Source organism: Diabrotica virgifera, chromosome 6 (genome assembly GCF_917563875.1).
Source record: "Diabrotica virgifera virgifera chromosome 6, PGI_DIABVI_V3a".
Lineage (NCBI taxonomy): Eukaryota > Metazoa > Arthropoda > Insecta > Coleoptera > Chrysomelidae > Diabrotica > Diabrotica virgifera.
The window spans coordinates 46694721-46716873 of record NC_065448.1 but is presented as its reverse complement, the minus strand read 5'-3'; the positions used below and the strand labels follow the sequence as shown (position 1 = coordinate 46716873).

The 22153-nt window shown below is 33.7% G+C and overlaps 1 protein-coding gene across 1 annotated transcript in view; it reads right to left on the bottom strand.

Moving 5' to 3' along the window:
- Positions 1-1296: 1296 nt before the first annotated feature.
- Positions 1297-22153, bottom strand: part of LOC126886950 (tensin) — a 1001992-nt gene continuing 981135 nt past the window's right edge. Inside the window, exons 21-23 of the mRNA XM_050654136.1 lie at positions 15419-15719; positions 13697-14032; positions 1297-2017 (exon numbers count right to left, since the gene is read on the bottom strand). Of these exons, the coding sequence (XP_050510093.1) occupies positions 1858-2017; positions 13697-14032; positions 15419-15719 (797 nt within the window). The 3' untranslated portion in view covers positions 1297-1857. The remainder of the gene's footprint in view (positions 2018-13696; positions 14033-15418; positions 15720-22153) is intronic.

Genomic DNA, 22153 nt, shown 5'->3' with positions numbered 1-22153 from the left:
TTCAGGTATCTCCGCAGATCTAAAAATAATCTGATAGATATGTTTCGTATATATTTCTTTGAAGAATGCCGTTGTCGTGTAAAAGTGGTGGAGGATTGTACAAAATCTATGTCAAGTGATCTTCTTCTTCTAAAAATTTAAAAGATTGCTCCTATATAATATCGTGTTTGTTCTACGCAATTTTGGACGAAGATATCTCATCTCTTTCCCACGCGGCCTCTTTGAAGTGATATTCTAATTCACCTCCTTTCAGCTAATGACTCCTCTTTTCTGGTTCTCTCCTTGTTGATGGTTTGATTGTTTCATCACGTTTTCCTCTGGATGAAGTTACATTCTCTGTCAATGATTTCGTCTGCTTGCTTTTAATTATTTCCATTGGTTCAAATATTCTTTCATTTAGTGTTCTGTTTTCTATATCCGTTTATCTCGGATAATTTTTTCCAGGTTTTGCAGGCGTGTGTCATAATCTTGATGCATTTTTATTAGTTATTCATCGTCGCCATTTTTCTCGTCCTCTTGACATATGACGGACAATATATAAACGTCATACGTCATTGGTATATACCTACCAAAGACGTATGACGTATATTTATTGTATGTCATATGTCAAGTGTACGAGAAAAATGGCGGAGATAAATAGCCCTATTATAGTATTTGATTTTTGTCTGACCTGCCATTTTCGTGTTTTCTTCGTTGGCTCCATGTCACCTTTCAATATAACTTGACTGACCTTTGACACATTTGACAGCATAATTAAGTACTTACTGTACTAATCTTAGACAAGGAAAGAGAGAGGACGAGTAATCCTATGACCAAAAGTGAAGCCAAACTGACACCAGGGATTTTTATCATCGACGTATCTTTGGGGTATTGTTATGCATTGAGTATTTAAAATAAAAACATGAAATGTATTTAAAATGAAGAATTTGTGTACGGTAAATGTTTTATTAAGTTGCTCATATTACGTACATATGTTTCAATACATACATATGTTTTTATTACGAATTTTAGATGATGATTTACTTTATTTTTTATGAAATTTTAACCTTCAACGAACACCCACCACTGGCAACCCATTGTTATTTTTGACGTGACCGCCATGTTTCTGGTGACAAACAAACCAAAAACTGGCTTCACTTTTGGAACGTGTATGTTAAATGGGTGTTACCCGTCCTCTCTTTTTTCCTTGTCTAAGGTACTAATAATACTGTATGCAAACATATTATACAGGACCGAGTTATAGGTTTAGTAAGAAAGATGAGAAGTGAGACGATTTATTCAAAGATCTATCTACTCATACCTTATACCTGATAAACAATTTTGATCAGTAATTTAAAATTTTTGTTTATATCTCATAACAAAAATGGCGTCAAGGTACAGTAGAAACCTTTTTCTGAAAATTCAAAAAAATCAGTGAACGTTGCTAATATTTCAAATATTTCAAGCACTTCACCACGAACATAAAATACAACAATGATAAGCGACAAACCTGACACCAAACGGTCTCAAATTATCTGACACCAAGCAGTTAGGTTACGTTACATAACCTAACGTACCCTGTCACCAAGCAGTCTCAGGTTTGACAGCCTCAGGTTTGCCACCTTATCAAAAAATGAATCATGAAAAATAAATTGGGACAGGCACACTTAGTGTTATTTAAATATATACATATATAATATACTTCAGAAAACTTGTTCTGAAGTAAAACAATTTATTAATCTTAAAAGTATATATATTATATTAAATAAAAAGGGACTAGGCGTTAGAAATTTTGTAACAGCTGTATTCGTTAAACTTTTTTTCGGTCGATTTGTTGACGTAGTGATGGGGGAGATTGGGGGTTTCCCACGTTTCGTTTCAGACGATGTTGGGTTTGATGCCACTAGATGTCAGGATTTTGTTTAAGAAATTTACAATGGCGGCTGCTGGTTGCTCGGGTTCTAGTTCAGCAAATAGATGACACTGGTTGTCGGGATTATTAACATTTGGTTTTCTAGCTACAAAGCCGAATATTCTACTGAAAAAGAAAAAAAGTTGAATATAAAGTAAATATAAACACTAACAAATAATAAATAATTATACCATAAATCAATTTATACATGTAAGTAAAAGTATGGTTCTTCTCAGATGCATTTTTCAGTACGACACAAGTAACAGAAAAAAAGGCACGTCCGTGATACATACATATTTATAACATTTATTCCAGTTGTTGATAGATGGCGCTATAATCGGAAAAGTAATGATTTAGGTATTTACCCATTATTTACCTATTACATATTGTTATATTCCTATTTGACATAAGAAATAAAAGTCTATAGTTATATTTAAAATTCAAATAAAAATAAAGGTTTTCGTTTTTTCTCGACCGCGGGCATGTAAATTTGGAACACCCTGTAAAAAACAAATTTTGTATAGGTAGTTTTTAAGAAAGTGTTTCGAAGAAGTGTTTACGAACCCCAGGAACAATACGACTCAAGTAAACAATTAGAGTGATGTTTAAAAAGAAAGTGTTCGTGGAAAGGTTGTCAATAACCACCGATAACTTATATTCTAGTAAATAAGATAATAGGTTATTAAATTTGTAAAGAGGATTAATGTGGAAAGTAAAATTGAAATGGGGAATATTATTTTTTTCTTGAAATCCATTAAGATATTTAGAAAAAGGAAAGTTTGTGTTGGTAAATACGGATAATTAAAAGTTGCCTTGGATTGGTTGATTTTTTAATGCTGGAAGGGGTATTTGGAAGGAGGAGAATGAATGAGCAATGAGAGTCAGTGTGTTTTGAGCGAGGAGAGGCGAAGTCCAGTTTTCGAGAAGAGTGTACAAAAAAGTGAAACGCCGGGTTGGTGAGTTTTGTTTTTAAAAAATAAAAAGGAAGATATCGTGGAACGAGTGATAGGCTGAGTCGAGATAGTATATAACTCCTTGAGTCTAGAGTATCCCGGTTTTGTTGAAGTGTTAAAAAAGGTGGAACACGGCATCAGGAGAAGGCAGGAACGAGTGCTGTACGAGGCGTAGTTTTCAAAGGAGCAGAGACATTACTGGAAGACTTAGACGAGTCGTTGGATCGCAACCCAAGCCAATAGGAAACGTGTTTTGTGTGAAGACATTGTCAAATCATCAGTAAAGGTCAGTCTATTTTGTTATGACATGAATGTATGGTTTGTGTATTAAATACCACATTGAAAGTTGAGCCACACAATCACTATTAAAAAATTTCATCAAACCTAAATCAATTTGTTACTGATAAATCATAATAGTTCATTATAAATAAAATAAATTTGGAGACAAAAAGAAATAAGATTCCCATTTTTGTAACTGTTGTACTAAATAAAGATAGAAAGATAAGATATAAGAAATATTAAGCAGTTATTGCCATTTAGATAAAATAAACGATTTTTATAATTTCTAATTGAAATCCGTATGTGTGTATTATTTTACTCTCTTTTATCTATCCCGATTAGGAATCCACTGAGAAATACTTTGAAGCCACGAAAGTAAGTAATTGATATTATAATTTAGCCCTGAGACGGACACTATATTGGTATTTGATCTGTTTGATTAATGAGATAATTATTGATTAATTAATTAGGATAAATTATATCTGAGAACATCATTAGATTTCAAAAGTAAGATCACAACAATATATATACCTATACGCCAGTCAATGGGAGCAAGAATAGGATATTACCTCCGAATTCTATCCTACTGCATGGATTTTAATGAAATTTTGGGCCTAGCCTCTACTTTAGAGACCGACCGATTAATCGGCATCGGCTTCGGCCACCTTCGGCCAATATTTAAACCTTCGGCCAAAATTCGGCTTCGGCCAAAACGAAGCCGAAGGTTTCGCCGAAGGTGGAATAATAAAATGCTCTGAGTATACTATACTATATAAATAATCTCTAAACAATATGCTTCGGCGAGCCTTTGAAAATTTGAATAATATTTACACCCTAATAAACTAAAACGTTTTACAAACTTTCAGGAAGTAGGTAGGATATAAATTTTAACAATAGGCCAAGATGTCTCAAAGATCTTCATTTGAATATTTCTCACGTAGTAAAATTCTGAGAAACTATAATAAATTTATTGTATTTGCTAAAACTCAAGAATACTGATGTTTTGACTACCTAAATATTAATGGCAAAACATCGACCATCGACTATCCCTACTATGAATGCAAATATTTAGTCACCTTCGTCTTCGGCTTCGGCCGAAGGTATCCTACAGGCCGAACTTCGGCTTCGGCTTCGGCCAAAAAAATCACATTCGGTCGGTCTCTACTCTACTTATCTCCTAATTCAAAGTCTACCCTATGCCGATGTGTGCTTTTATCTTGGGGGTGGTTCCCACCCCTTCTTAGGGGTGGAAAATTTTTTGGTTAAAATTACCACGGAATTCTCTAGAGAACCTAATTCTAAGCAAAAATTGTTCTATATTTTTTTTGAAAACTCAATACTTTTTGAGATATTCGTGGTGGAAAATTGGCCATTTTCATTGAAACATAATACCTTTTTGTTGTTCTGAAGCTATTTCCTTGTGGAATTTTTATAATGAACAATTTTACCAAAAAAATGAATTTATTAACGTTTCGACGCCCAAGTCGGGTGTCGTCAAAATAAAAAATTATACTAAATAAACAAAAATGTTGTTGCTTAGTAAAAAATTCTTCTAATAATTTATTTAATCTGGCTCATTTATATCGGCAATTCAGGCATGTATTATACATTTTAAAGTAGAAGACTTTAAAATGATATTGCCAATATTGATGAGTTGCGTTCCTGGGACGACTTTACTAAAAGATAGTTCATTCGATTACATGAAATCAACCCCAACTCAAGAATATCCGCCGTAAAAAATCATAGCATGTGATCTGTCTTTAAAAAGACAATCAAATGCAACGATGGCAGTAAAATTCTCGCGCTAGAGATTCCATAGTAAATCACGAGGGAAAACCAGGAAAAAACCTCGTGATACTATCCCTACATCGTAAGTATTTGGGCTTAAATTTAGTTTACTCTCAAAACTAATACCAAATTCTGACTTAAATGTATATATGCTACCTATTTTAAATTATAAATAATATTAATAATACATAGATATTATATAAATAATACTAAAATATAAAATATGTACTAACTCGATATGTTAATGACTTACTAATCGTGGTATTTATTAGACAGATCACATGCTATGATTTTTTATGGCGGATATTCTTGAGTTCGGGTTGATTTCATGTAATCGAATGTAATCTTTTAGTAAAGTCGTCCTAGGAACGCAACTCATCAATATTGGCAATATCATTTTAAAGTCTTCTACTTTAAAATGTATAATACATGCCTGAATTGCCGATATAAATGAGTCAGATTAAATAAATTAGTAGAAGAATGTTTTACTAAGCAACAACATTTTTGTTTATTTAGTATCATTTTGTATTTTGACAACGACAGCCGACTTGGGCGTCGAAACGTTAATAAATTCATTTTTTTGGTAAAATTGTGGCTTATTTCCAATTTAAAATAGTTCAAAATACCTTTTCGAACGGTTTTTTGCGAATACCTTAAAAACTATGCATCTAACTAAAAAAACTATATTAATCATTTTTGTAGGTTATAAAAAAACAAAGAGACATTTGCCGTTATAAATCTTCTAGTTATAAAACAAAAAGAGATATGGTAGGTGAAAATAGTTTGTTTTTTGGTAAATTCTCAAATTGGTGTATTCAACTTGAAATAACGGAGAAACGGTCGATTTTAGGTGTATACCTAGGTGTACTTAGGTGTAATACCTTTTGTAGTGCCTGAAAAGACCTTTAAAATGAGCTATATTAAAGGTCCATTACATTAAAAGTAAGCGAGATATGCTGCAAACAAAATTGATAACTAATGTATTTTAAGAAAAAATGAGAATTAATTTTAACCCCCATCCACCAAAATGTAAATGCTTCGTTTTCCTTCCACAATACCTTTTATTACAGTGTTATTTCTGTGTTCAAAAAGTTGGACGGGTTTAAAATGAATGGATTTTGAAAAAAAAAAAGATCAAATTATAGAGAGCATTTTTAAATTTTCTTAAAAATCTTCCTTTTTCTCCATGTAACTTGAAAATGATAAGAGATACAGTAATGAAAAATAAAAAGAAAATTTTTATCTGAAAAAGTACTACATTTTTGTGAGATATCTCTTTTTCGTATCTTTGATCTTTTTCGAGTTACATGGAGAAAACGGAAGATACTAAGAAAATTTAAAAATGCGCTCTATAATTTGATCTTATTTTTTTCAAAAGCCATTCATTTGAATCCAGTCCAACTTTTTGAACATAGAAATAACACTATAATAAAAGGTATTGTAAAAGGAAAACGATGTATCTAAATTCTGATGGATGAGGGGTTAAATATACTTCTCATTTCTTCTTAAAATACATTAGTCATCAACTTTTTTGCAGAATATCTCGCTTAGTTTGAATGTAATCGACATTTAGTATTGCTCATTTGAAAGGTCTGTACAAGCACTACAAAAGTCATAAGTATCATTATACACCTAAAATCGACAGTTTCTCTATTATTTCAAGTTGAATACACCGATTTGAGCATGCAGCAAAAAAAAACAAACTCTTCTTACCTACAATTTCCCTCTTTGTATTTTAACGACGTTCTACACCTTCGTTGCGGGGTATGCCTCTCAGAGGAAAGGGGGGAAACTTATATGCAAGCGAAAGTTGGTAACAACGCATTTATAGCAGAATACTCAAATCATATGTTTCAGTATTGAATACTTTATAAAAATAAATTTTAATAAATTACGGAATTTACGGAATAAATTACGGAATTAATTATAATAAATAAATTAAAAATAAATGGTACGGTAAACAATCCTCATTTTTTAATATGTCATTCCTTACAAAAAAATCTTTAATTTAAGCACAAATAATTAAAAATCGTAAATTTGGGTCAAAAGTTATTAACTTTTTAAGAATTCCCATAAGAGCCCATGTTAAAACTTAACTTTGACCCTTAATAGTAATTAAACGGCACGGTAAAACAATTTTTAAAAAATCAAGTCTCAGTTTTTTGAAGTAAACTATAACATACTAAAATTTCATGCAAATCCTTAATTCTTTGCCGAAAGTGTAGAACGTCGTTAAATAGAAGATTTATGAAGGAACGAAACTCTTTGTTTTTATAAACTACAGAAATATTTTTTTTAGTTTTTTTGTTAGATGCATAGTTTTTAAGGTATTCGCAAAAATCCGTCCGAAAAAGTGTCATTTTTCAATGAAAATGGCCAATTTTCAACCACGAATAACTCAAAAAGTATCGAGTTTTTAAAAAATAATTAGAGAACAGTTTTTGCTTAAAATTAGGTTATCTAGCCTCTTCCGTGGCTATTTAAACCAAAACATTTTTCACCCCCGAGAAGGGGTGGGAACCACCCCCAAGATAAAAGCGCACATAGGCATACGGTAGACTTTGTTTCTTGAGCTATTCCCTACTTACTGTGAAAATATCAAGTAAATCGATGTAATAGGATGGAATTCGGAGCCAAATTGACTGCCCTACTACGACTATAATTCAAAGTTCTTCTCAGTCTTTCAATGTGTCATTAATGACGTAATATATGATTTTAAGAATGTAGAGAATCATAGCATGACATTTTAGTTAAATCTGACAGTTGTAACAGAATCGTAATCGTAATTTGGTATAAAAACAAATCAATTGTGTTTATTTCATTTATAAAAAAGTATGTTCTTTGATTTGTGTAGTCTTATAAATTGTACAGATTATAGTTGTGTAGATAATAATATTATAATTATATTATATAAATCATTTTTTGTTCGAATATAGCGCCATCTATCAACAACTAGAATAAATGTTATAAATGATTTTAATCATGGACGTACCTTTTTTCTGTCACTTGCAACTCAATGCGTTAGAAAGAAATCGAAAAACTGTGACGCACTGAAAGATGCCTGTGAGCATGGGCGCCCATACCCATGGGCAGGGGGGGGGCGTGGCCCCCCTGGCTTTTCGGGTGCTGTTAACTATATGTGGTTATCCAGAGTACATAAAATATAATGTGCAACATCTTTACGTCTAGCCCCCCCTTAAAATTTTTATATGGGCGCCCGTGCCTGTGAGAAGGAGATTACGAGGCGTCCACTAAAAGTTTTACGCAAATAATAGAAGGAAAACATATTTTTGGGAAAAATCAGCTTAATTTTTTGTTAATATTCGTCTTTATTATCAATACACATTAAAGCCAAAACGATGCTTTTTGGACAGAAATATTTTATAGCTGATGCTCTTCTGACAAGTGCATCAGTTCTTTGTCTTTGGTTGTCTATAATATCCCATTTTTGCATATCCTGTTGTAACTACATGTAAAGGAGGAAGGTACAGTAGAGCCTTCATAGCTGCCGTTGGTGTGCCCCTCATAACTCCTGTAATTCCAAAGCAAGCAAGTCTTTGCACCTTGCTTAGTTTGAGGATGGCACTTTTTTACTGCTACTTTAGCCACCATACTACTGACGCATATGTAATCATTGATTTTACGACCATGTTATAAATCCAATATAAGTTTTATGGTTTTGAGTACGTCTGGCTATCATTAACGTATTCATCAACGTATCATTAACGGCTCTTGGTCATTCGTTCTAAATGCTGATTCCACGTAAGCTTAGAGTCTAATATTACTACAAGATACTTTGCTTCACTCAGCAGATTTAGATCTGTACCATTTAGGCTTAGAGAATCCAAGCCCTCTCAACTCTTCCTTCTGGTAAATTTCATGGGTTTGGCCCTCTAGAACCTTTGGACACATATTTTCCTGTTCTATATTTGAAATCTATTCTGTAGCTACACTCGTAGCTTGTTGCAATCTCTCTATGACTGTGCCATTAACTTTGCACTGGGCTAAGATGACCAGGTTATACGCATAGCTCAGGACATGATGCCTGTGGTTGCTGAGTTTAGCTATCAGCTCATCCATGACCATATTCCACAAGAGAAGCGATAAAACTCCCCTTGCGGACAGTGTCTGGCTACTTGTCATTACACTGTATCCCCTATATACAGTTGAGTCCGCGAATCTTTACCCGTGCGTCATCATTTAAAGCATACGAAATAAGTCGATGATAAGTCGGAAATTTTACTAAACGCAACAGAAAGTCACTTATTGTCACTTGCTGTTGCGTTTAGTAAATTTCAATTTCCGACTTATCATCGACTTATTTCGTATGCTTTACATGATGACGCACGGGTAAAGATTCGCGGACTTAACTGTAGTAATGTTGCATATATCACATGGCTGCTCAGTATGCAGTCTATTCCCATAGAGAGTTCAGCTTGATACGCGTACTGTCTCTAATGTATTGGACATTCAACCAATACACACCATCTCTAACATGCCTTCTTCTTAAGGTGCCTTTTCCATTAGGGTCATTCCATATCAACTCAACGCACCTAATTTTCACCCCTATTCAGATTTGGTTATAATTTGGAATACTCATAGTGGCGAATAAGGTAACCAAAAATACAAAATTTTAAATTTTTATCTCAAACCCTTACCGAAATATGGTTATGTAAAGTTTTCCAAAAATTTACAAAACACCGCGACCTTACTTTTTTGGAATGGTTGTAGAAGCTGTCCTAATTGAGCTAGAATGCTGGGAGACGTGTCATTTTGCATCATTTTTAAAGCTCTTTACAGTGATATAAATACAACATGATGTTATGATAAACAAGTTTTTTTCAAACAAGAAAAATATTTTTGATTCAAGTTTTTTTCCAAAAAGTACATAATTTAAAATTTTCATGATATTCCTACAAATACATGATACTATTGTTAATAACATATAAAAATTTTATCATGGGATGGAGATGGGTTCAATATAAAAAACAATAATTTCACACATACAGTATGGTTCAAATGAAAGGAATAAATTGGTAATTTCACAAGCTGCCGACTTCAAGGAAAATACCGAAATAGATCAATTTTAATTTTTGGGCATATATATCATACTAGTGACGTCATCCATCTGGGCGTGATGACGTAATCGATGATTTTTTAAATGAGAATAGGGGTCGTGTTCTAGCTCATTCGAAAGGTTATTCAATTCTCTATTCAGTAATATAAACATTAATATAATTGTTTATACCGGGTGGCAAAAAAAGTTTTCAATTTAATTAATTGATAAAAAAAGAAGAATGTACCTATCTAATTTGTTTAGGTTAAAATATATTTATATATTTATAAATCAATATTAAATTAAATAAATTACATACATTCTTCTTTTCTTGTAAAGTAATTTAATTAAAATAACTCTTTTTTGCCACCCTGTATAAAATTTTTTTATATTATGTTTATATTACTGAATACTATTTAAATGTTTATATTACTGAATAGATAATTGAATAACCTTTCAGATAAGCTAGCACACGACCCCTAGTCTCATTTAAAAAATCATCGATTACGTCATCACGCCCAGATGGATGACGTCACTAGTATGATATATATGCCAAAAAATTACAATTTAAAAATAAAAATTGACCTGTTTCGGGATTTTTCCGTAAAGTCGGCAGCTTGTGAAATTACGAATTTATTCCTTTCATTTGCACCATACTGCATGTGTGAAATTCATTTTTTTTATGTTGAGCCCATCACCATCCCATGATAAAATTTTTATATGTTATTAACAACAGTACTTTGTATTTGTAGGAACATTATGAAAATTTTAAATTATATACTTTTTGGAAAAAAACTTAATCAAAATATATTTTTTTTTGTTTGAAAAAAAAACTTGTTTACCATAACATCATGTTGTATATTATATCACTGTAAAAGGTTTTAAAAATGCTGCAAAATGACCCCTCTCACAGCATTCTAACTCAATTAAGACATCTTCTACAACCATTCCAAAAGAGTATGGTCGCGGTGTTTCGAATTTTTTTGGAAAACTTGAGATAAAAATTTATCTCAAATTTGAGATAAAAATTGAGATAATTTAAAATTTTGTATTTTTCTTCACCTAATCATCCACTATGAGTACTCTAAATTTTAACAAAATCTAAATAAGTCCGGAAAAAATTAATTCAAAGTGTGTTGATTTGACCTGGAATAGCTCATTACTGAAGGTTGGCTATAACTACAGCAAATTGCTCTCTATCTTCAGCGGTTCTTAGTATCGAATGTGTATCCATGCTTGTCCAGTCTCTTACGTTCTTCAGCTAGGAGCATTTTCTTCTTCCTGGACCTCTTCTTCCTTCCACTTTCCCTTCCATTATGAGTCCTAAAAAGTATCTTTCTCCTCTGTAAAAATATGTCCTAGATAACTCGTTTTTCTGTTTTTTACAATATTTAGGAGTTCTCTCTCAGTCCCCATTCTTCTCAGCACCTCGTTGGTCACATGCTCCGTCCAACAGATCTTCAGTCTCCTTCGAAAAACCAACATCCCAAAGGCTCTATACGCCTGATACTTGTAATTCCGAGAGTACATGTACATGCTACACTCCGTATAGCAATATGAAATAAATAAATGTTTTTTCCACCCACCTCTACCGAAAGTATACTTTTCCGGACCTGATTGTAGGGAGCAAAGTTGTACTTTTCCTCCCTAGGGAGGAAAATATTTTTCCTCCCTAGAGAGGAAAAGTAAAAGTGACGTCATGGTATTTCATTCATGAAATATAACTTATTGACGCCCTGTACAATATCTATTTTCTATTACGAAGTATCTATACATTTTAACGTTTATTTATAAAACACTCTGTATTTTGCAGAATGGTAAAAAACAGTAAATTGTTATTTTGATTTAACAATGTTTACATTAATAATTTGACTTATTATTGACAGTTGACAGTTGTTATATTGTACCTACTTGTTAGTTTTAGTTCTAATAAATTTTGTTGGTTAGTTACATAAATAAATTAAGTAAAAATGAAAAAATGACTTGTTATTTGAGGAAGGTGGAAAAACCATATGTATAACATGGGAGTAATAGTATATTACATACCTAGCGGGAAAGTAGTCTATTTCACCCGAGAGGCAAGGTAGTTTACCGAGGTGCGAAGCACCGAGGTAAACTACAGACGCGAGGCTAGAATGAGTTCCCGCGAGGTTTGTATACTATTTTACTCACAATCGGTTAGTAGTTTATGGATTTCTAATACTCACAATCTACCAATAATAATTTCGTTTCAAATATCTGTATCCATTTTCATTATGTGATAAGATGAATTATTTTAAGTAACCTGTGAGATCGTTGCTAGGTAACAAAACAAGTTTAAATCATCATATATTTCTGAAACTCATAATTTTGAGCAACACGGTCTTACTTTAACCGTTAATAGTAATCATAATTCCAATGTAACTATTAATATTTATAATTTCAAATAGTTTTCTTTTTGTTGTTTGTTGTTTCTTAATTAAATAAATGTTGAGTGGATTCTATTCTTTCTAAACCATCTTTTAATCAAAAATGACATTGACATTTGCAGGTAGAAAAGTGACAGATGCTAGCCGGGAAAGTACTTTCCCGGCTAGCTGGGAAAGTAAAGTAAGTAATAAGTCGCTTCCTGATTACTTCAAAGGTTAGAAATCCATAAATTACTAACCGATTGTGAGTAAAGTGCCTTTTCCTCCCTTGAATGATTACTGCCCTCCGCTATGCGTCGGGCAGTAAACTTCATTCTCGGGAGGAAAAGTAATACTTTCCTCCCTTGTTATACAAATAGCTATTACAAATTGGTATCGGATATCCAACGATAAGGTAGAGTTTTTTAGGATCTTTTTCATTATTTGAAAAGCGGACCTAGCATACACTATACGAGCACGTATTTCGACCTCGTGGTCCAGTTCATTTGTTATCCAGCAACCAAGATACTGGAATCTCTGTACGGGTTCTATCTAACATGCCTACCGAGTAGTTTTTCAAGAGTCTCCTCAAATGCATCGAAAATATCGATAACGATCTGATCAATCAACAATCCCGGACTGGCACGAGGGCTACAAATAGTGTATACACTCGAGAAGAAACATCAGGGAGATATGAATTAAAGACAAGTAAGTATGTCAAGACGAAATAAATTCCGATCACGGCTTATAAACTCAAAATACAAGATACCACAATAGTTATATTAACGATGTGAACTTGATAACACCTACACATAAGGACCAAGAAATCTTTAAACGTTTTGAGCAAAAAACCCTAAGAAGAATATGTAGGGGAATAAAAGGGACGCTTTGCGGCACTTTGAGGCGTTGCAACTTTGAGTTGTAAAGAAGTCTGGAGGAACCTGACGTTGTACAATTCATTAAGGTATCATGCCTTAGATGGGTAGGACATGTAATCAAGTGAGAGGAAGGTGTCACAATCAGAAAAGTTTTTGACCGAAGAGGAAGACCAAGACTTAGATATCAAGACAACTTGGAGAATGATTTAAAATCTATTGGAGTTAAAGCATGGAGAAGAGCTGCCAGAGACAAGAGTGAATGGAGGATTGTTCTGAAGGCTTTGGCTAATAACGAGCTGTGATACCACTGATGACGATGATGATGAATTTGATAAACATGTCCATTCATCTAATTGATCAAGATAGCTTGTCTAAACGATAAATACTGAATACTCGTGTCTCATATATTTCTTAATACAATGTTTTGACAAAAATCGAGGCAATCTATAAATTCGAATACTCACTTAGAACTTTTCTCTGCTCCTGTATCTTCGGCATTGACGAGCCACTTATGATCGGCGGGATCCAGTCCACAGTGCGACACTGTATTAATAGGGTAATGTTTTCTAAAGAACAACTTTCGTTTGTTGTCCGTTAATGTTACACCTTGGTCGCTGACTTTGAAGTGAACTACTGCCGTGCCTGGAAGTGGGTTTTTCTGGAAGAGCTGCATCACGGCTTTCTTGATAGCTTCGGGTCCGGTTAACGATTCCATGTCGATGGTGGAGAGGTACAGAACGTTACAGGCTGCTCCTTGCGTATAGAGTGATTGTTGCTGGACGCCATTTTGTTCCGAATACCTATTAGAAAATATCTATAGTAAGAAAATATATAACTATTTACAAAAAACAGGTTTAGTAACGAACATGTTTTTACTCTAAAACAAATTATAGAAAAAGAAGAGAAGTTAACCTAGAAATGCACATTTAAGCGAAACAAAACAATAAAATATTGGCTTTATTTCTTTAACTCTTTCTTAAGAGTTATTAGACCAATGATAACCGTAACGAAGGCTAGCATACCGCTAGCTAGCTGGAAGAATGGAGGAATTCACCAGGTTAAAGAGAGGTGAAATAGTTCATTACAGAACATTCGCCAAAATTTATGGCAGTCCTAATAATAAAGGATAGGTCAAAGTCATAGTAGGTCTGCTAACAGAGCCCTGTAAACTGACTGGGCAGTTGAAGCTGATAGCTTTGGCAGATGATGACCTATGCAGATTCTGCCACCTAGACGAACTACCAGCAGAGCATATTTTAATGCAGTGTGGCAGCCTGCCAAATATGCGGTCCTTTGCATTAGGCGAAGAAATTATTAGACCTTATAAGAAGGGTCAGGCTAGAGAATGTAATCTAGGGTCTTTTTCTTCATGTGCCATCTCCACTGAGAAGGTCGGCAACCATCATGGCAATCGCACTTTCGATACCGCCGCTCTAAAGAAATCAGAAGAAGTGCAGTTAAAACAAGCTCTCAAATTAGGAGATGCGTCTTCTTCTACGACTCCTTCTACCCTGTATTGTTCCTTGTATTATTAATTGCAGATATTTCAGTTTTCTAATCTAGGGTAGAAGACCTATTTTGTGGTCCTCTGATTGAAATGGTCGCAGTGGAATAGGTCAAAAGCCACCTCATTGAATCTATCTATCTAAGTAGCTCCAGAATACAAGCAATTTTGTTAATAGGGCGGCGAAAACTGAGTGAGTTAGAGATAAATATAGAGGAGGTACAGGTTTTACGGAATAATCTCAGTATTCCATACCCATGTATGGGATGCAAGCATTAATTGATATTGAGATTTTTGATATCGAGAAATATGTTTCCAAATTAAGATGAGTTCAAAAAGGCACCGATCAAGCTTTGTAGTGGCTACTCTACTATGTCGACGGATGCAATTGATAGATCTGCTGGTCGAGAATGGATGAATAATTGAACACGAAAAAGGAAGGGCGGATACCAAACACGTGAGAGGAAGAACTGTAGTTAATTAATGACAGTGGAGATGAAGAGGAGACAGAGTAAAGGTTGCCTGGATTAATTATAATCGATATAACCACATCTCATAACTAATCGATGTTAATCGGCGGTAAACACAGCGGGGTAAAGTATCATATATCTTTACACACATTAATAGTATAATAAAATTAAAAAGTATTAATTGTTCTTAAATTCACCGGAAATATATTTACCTCAAGTCCTCATTTGGAAGAATAAGTCTGCAAGGAAGCGCCATCTGGGTAATCGAATGTTGGTATATCAATGCGGACAAAGAGCTGAACACTGGCTCGTTCTGACATCCCTTTAGTCGAACTCCTCTGCTGGTGGGTTCAATAAGAAAGTGGCGGATTAAATCGTCACTGGAGCCACTCTTGTTTTGCACGTTCGATGGCACTGTTGCAACTCTTAAGGCCAATCCAAAAGCTCCTGGGAAGGAGTTCGAGTCTCTTACTACAAAAGTTCCTGGTTGTTGCTCACGGAGCATAATGATAGCTGAAATATTTATAATTACAATATTAAATTCACAATCTGCTTCCTAAAAATCTGTAGGATAATACTCGTGTGTGGTATGTGTAGAAGAAGAAAGTTGTACATGGAGGACTACCTTCCACATTCTTCCCCTTCCCTCTCTTTCCCTCTGACACATACACACAAGTTCTTTACATTAACAAAAGTTTATTTAGTTTGTACTTCTTTTTTTATTTTATAAAGAGAAAGCGGAATATGAACAATTTCTTCTTTTTAAGATATCGTCTTCTTTGGAAGGTTGGTGATTGATCATCATGACTATTTGTATTCTGTTTACAGCTGCTCTAAAAAGTTGATTTAAAGAACACTTCCATTCTCTGATATTACTCAGCCAAGACATTCATCTTGCTCCAAACTCCAACGCTACGTTTTCGTTTTCCTATAATGTTTCTCTGAATAATAACTGGCAGAATCTGGTATTTTGTTCCTTTCATCACATTGCCTAGATCAGAGGTCGGCAACGACCTTCAATAAATTTTAATGCGCCCATAAACTATTGTTAATTTAGACAAGAAATTCAAAACGTATATTTTTCATACGTTTATATTATTATATATTTGTTAGGTCAAAAAATAGTTGGCGCCCGCCATGAATTTTTAATTTAGTATTTCACTCTTTACATTAAAAACGTTGCCGACCTCTGGCCTAGATATTGTAATTTTCGTATCTTTATTTCATTTTTCAATTATTTTTCTTTCGATAGTTTTCGCAAAACCAATTCATTGGCTGACTCGGCCTAAGTAAGTTATTTTAGTATTTTTCTGTAAGTCCCATCCCAAAAAATCAATCTTTTATCATCGTTTTATTCGATACCATATAACAAGATACTAAATATCTAACATCCCAACTATTACGTAAAATTTCATTATCTGTCAATCAACTTTTATTAGCTTGTATTTTTGCACACGTTCGATATTTTGGTTAGCAATAATGAGTTGGACATTATTATTTGTTCTCTTAGATAGATATATTTAAAGAGGTGGCCTTCTGGCCTATTCCACTGCGACCTTTTCAGATCTATTGTGGTCCTCTAGTCCTAGATAACAATCTCTAGCCTGACCCTTTTAAAAAGTCTAATAGCTTCCAGACTGAACCTTCCATGTAGCTATTTGCCGTTGGATTTTCTTCTCCTAAAGGATCGTTTAAACACAGCGATAAATCAAACAACTTATCAAGGTCAATCGAGTTGTTGCAACTTATCATTGTGTGTAAACGGTGCATCGCACAACTTATCAAAGTTGGAGTTGGGTTGAAGGTGGTATCGCATTGAATCGCAGCGTCTAAACAGCGTTTCAACTTGTCATCACAACTAGTTGCTGTGACTTATCGTTGTGTTTAAACGCCCCTTAATGCAAAGAATAGGCCGTTCCAACATGCTGTCAAAATTAAATCAATATGGCTACTGGGAGTAAAAGATAAATGTTATTCTATCTGTTCTTAATGTGTTTTAGATAATTTTAGTTGTATTTCTTTGTAATTTTGAGTTGTACAAAGATTAATTTAACATTTTCTCTGGAAGTATTAATTTAGAAAGATAATATGCTTAATTGGTGTTGTGTTTTGAGGTGTGAAATGCAAAGTTATCGTGATAAAGTCAAGATAAAGTTCACTTTTAAACTGAACTAAATAAGGTATCATCTGAGAGACAACAATGGTTAAATAATGCAATACAATGTAAAGGTTTTACTAGCGAAATGAAAATTCTCCTGTCTGCTGTAATCATTTTATATCTGGTAAGTTACAATTACAACAGTAACGATTTTTGAAGATGTTAACATTTTAATCTTATAGGAAAACCAGCAGACTTAATCCATAATAACAATCCAGATTGGGTTCCTTCAATAAATATGGGCTATAAACACAATGAAATAAGTTCCCCAAAATCTAAAATGGAGTGGTATCAAAGGAGAATTAAAAGAAAAAATATTCATATTGAAATTATTTATAAGGCACTGGACTGTCTTAAATTCTATAAATACTAGGTGGGTAAATGATTTTAGACATTTTTCATTAATGATTGTAGGTTACTGTTACTTCAGTAGATTTAAAGACTTGTTTACACGGGTAGAGTTTTGAGGAGAGTAGACCCTACTCGCTACTCTACCAAAAATGGCGTGATACCGTTCACATGAGGAGAGTACAAGTATAGTACTGATGATAGTATAGTGAAACCGATTTTTTTTTATTTTTGTATTTTTAAACACTCTTGATTATAAGTTCACCTTAAATTCTTAATTTTTTGCTTGAGCGCGTTTACTCCAAAGCCCGCCTTTGCCATTCTTTCGACGATTTCATCCTCCGCAGCTTGCCTCATACTTTTATTTCTGTAGTGTACACTACCTAAATTCCATAAACACTGGTATTCGCCATACAGATCTACAAGTTTTGAAGTTTCATCTTCGGTGAACTTCATTTTCACTATTTACACAAAACACAATTCCAGCTGGAATGACAGCGTCCCTATGTACTCTCCTACCTACTCTACTCTACCAGAATTGAGCGTGTTCCATGGGTAGAGTGCGCAGGCGAGTGGACATTTTGGCGGTGGTGGTGGTAGTAGAGTAGAGTTACTTTGTCACATGTTGCTAGTCACTCTACTTTACCACCTACTATACACTCTACTTGCTATTCTACTGTGCTGAGCATTTTTACAGGTAGGGTTACTCTACTCTATCAAGTACGTGCATCATTACTCTACCTGTGTAAACAAGTCTTAAGACTGACAAGTAGAGTGACTAGCAACATATGGCAAAGTAACCACTCTACGACCACCACCACTGCCAAAATGTCTACTCGGCTGCGCACTCTACCCATGGAACACGCTCAATTGAATCGTTTATTTCGGCCCCTTTCTCAAACAAAGTTGGTGTTTACATTCAACAAAATTTTTATTTATTATATAAAATAAAAATTCTCACTAATAACCTCTGTTTGTCAAAAAATATTATATTTTTCAAAAATTTATCTTGTTAATTTGTTTAAGAAAAAAATAAATAATTTTTTGCACTTGGCCCCTTTCTGAAATAAAGTTGGTGGTAACAAAATTTTTAAGCAAGGAGTCATGCGTTGCGTTGTTGCATGGCTCCTTTCTGCACTAAACGCTAATTTCTCTGCGCTGCCAAGGCAACACCAATGGCAGCAATTGATTCCTTTCTGCAACAAAAGCTGTATTTACGTTTAAATTAAAAAATTCCACCAAAAACTCATTTTGTCAAAATTAGTCACTTGACCCATTTCTGAAATAAACGATTCAATTATGGCAGAGTAGAGTAGGTAGGAGAGTACATGGGGGCGCTGTCATTCTGGCTGGAATTGTGTTTTGTGTAAATAGTGAAAATGAAGTTCACCGAAGATGAAACTTTAAAACTTGTAGAGGTATAATACGGCGAATGCCAGTGTTTATGGAATTTAGGTAGTGTATACTACAGAAATAAAAGTATGCGGCAAGCTGCGGAGGATGAAATCGTCGAAAGAATGGCAAAGGGGGGCTTTGGAGTAAACGAGCTCAAGCAAAAAATTAAGAATTTAAGGTGCACTTATAATCAAGAGTGTTTAAAAATACAAAAATAAAAAAATCGGTTTCACTATACTAGCATCAGTACTATACTTGTACTCTCCTCATGTGAATGGTATCAAGCCATTTTTGGTAGAGTACTACTGCTACTCTACTCTCCTCAAAACTCTACCCATGTAAACAAGTCTTTAGAAACAGTGGAAAATGAGGTAGCTAATTTAGTGTAGTTAGTAGAGTAGTAGTAGAGTAAAATATACTGGTTTAGCAAATTACAATGTTTTAAGATAGTTTTAATAGTTATTTATGATATAAGTGTTAAACGTACAATTTTAAGAAACGCATGTGAAAGTTAACTTGAAAAAATAATTTTATTAATGTTTTGACTTCCACATCAGATGTCATTGTCAAAATACAAAATATTCATTATTATTATTATTATACATATCATTATCTGTAAATAATATTTCTGATTGTTAATTGTAAAGGATAGAAAAATTACCATTTTAATTTTTTTTTAGAATCAGCCGAGAGAAGTGGTGTACAAAAAACCAGGAAGGGAATGGAATATGTGGCTACGAAAGGCAAAAGAAATGATTACAAAGCAAATGTGACACATTTTTTTTAAAATATGTAGGAATATCAGTAAACTACATTAAAAATGTATGAAAAGATTTTGTGCAATAAAACTGTTTATATTTATCAAGGATGTATTATTTGGTATGGTCACATATCGTCGGTAATGTGACAATACATCCTCTCTGTTTTTTTATGTGTTTTGTAAGCCCAGCCGCACACCAAAGAAACATGAAACGTAAATTACGTTTCATGGAAATAAATCAGTGCTAAACAAATAAACGTCCGCCCATTTGTGAAACTCTCCGAAAATAAAAATGTGTTATGAGCATGAATCACACTCGTTTCATTGGTAGGCGGACTTTGAGATTTGTTTAGCAGTGTTTTAGGTTCATGAAACATGTTTTTCGTTTCATGTTTCATGTTTTTCGTTTCATGTTTCTTTGGTGTGCGGCTGGGCTAAGAGAGACTAAAAACTTGTTTTAGGGTCACCTCCTGTTTCATATGATATTTTTTGACTTGTTTTGTAGTAAATTACACTATCTATTTACTACAAAACAAGTCAAAACTTACATATCAAAACAGGATGTGACCTTAAAAAAGTTTTTCGTCTCTCCTACAAAACTCATGAAAAAACAGATAGGAGGTATTGTCACATCAGCAAGGGATATATTTCTGTTATATCCAGGGAATGTCTAAAACATATACTTTGAATGACCAAGAACATTCGTGGACATTCATGGATTCAGGGAATGTTTAAAATGCTGACACATAATTTTCCTGGGATGTTCAGGGAACGTTCTTGTGCTTTTGGGGATATTCCAGGAATTTTTTCAATGTCCTGTGTGTACCTTCTAGGAACATACATGGAATGTTTGGTGTTAGCGCCGGACTCCACTTGCGATTTGTAGTCATGAAGATTGAACACATTGTTTCAAATAGGGCTTTTCATCGATTGTCATTTGTTTCGAGCCTCTGTCAAATGTCGTATAATTCGTGTATAACATTAATATACACGTATTATACGAAATATGACAGAAGCTCGAAACAAATGACTGTGAATGAAAAGCCCTATACAAGTCAATCCATTTGCGACTAAATAATCATGGATTGACTTGTATTTGAAACAATGTGTTCAATCTTCGGGACTACAAATCGCAAGTGGAGTCCAGCGGTGAGGGTTACTTCCTCTTCGACATTATGTATTACACTACAGAAATCAGGAACTTCCCTCTTAAATATAATGTATGGCCATCAAACAAATTCTTCCAACCACTTTTTTAATGTTAGCCCTTTCCATGCTGTAGCAAACTTGTCAAATTGTTGATTTTAAATTGTAACAGTTAAGTTTTGCAAGGTATGCTGCCCTCTTGTATCTTCTGCGTTATCTTCATCATATACAGTAGAAAAATCGCATATTTTTTTACTCAAGTTGACTATGAGAGAACCAAAGTAAGTTTATGTTTAACCTTTATAAACACTTTATAAACCTATATATTAAAGTATAATATTTATTTTTAAGAAATTTTAAATGTCAAAAGTCCTATTAATCCTACATTGTCCAATTTTCTAGCTTTACTCTGTATAATAAACATGTTTTTAAGTTTTTGTCTTGAATTTTTAAATTTTTTTCACTTTCCGTTGGTTCGGATTTGCCGAAAGTTCAGATTAGCGTGGTTCGGATTTACGGGGTTCTACTGTAATTACTTCATGTAAAAACTTTCTGCGATATATTCGTTTGGTTGCTAAAATTATTTCCTGATCCATAGGTTGAATAAGCAATGTATTTTTTGGCAAAAACATACAACTAAAGTTGCCATGTTTTGATCATAGAATATTTTCAGAGGGAGGAGCATTGTCTAAAATCAAAAAACATTTCACCTCTTCCAGCAGTATTCCCAGTGTCTTCTCTTGAAATGTTTTCACTGCAGGTACAAATTCTTTAAAAAGGCAATTTTTGAAGATATCTGAGCTGAACCATGCCTTATTAGAGCTAATAAAATTTAAACTTACATTACCAACCAGTATGATGAAATTATTTATTTTAATAGCTCCACAATTATATACAAATCCTGCCTCAAAATATTTGTAAGAATTTAAACTCCCAAATGCCTTCATTTGTTGACCTGTGTAGAAACTATTACTAAGCCCTAAATAAGTAACTATGTCCATGTTAGTTACCCTTGGAAAACCTTTTCTACTGTAGGTTAACTCATACCCCTTGAGGGAAAATAGATCTATATACCAACAGCTTTTGAAAATATTCACTCAGGTTTATTTATTCACTGCTTAAAACTAAATAAAGTCGTTA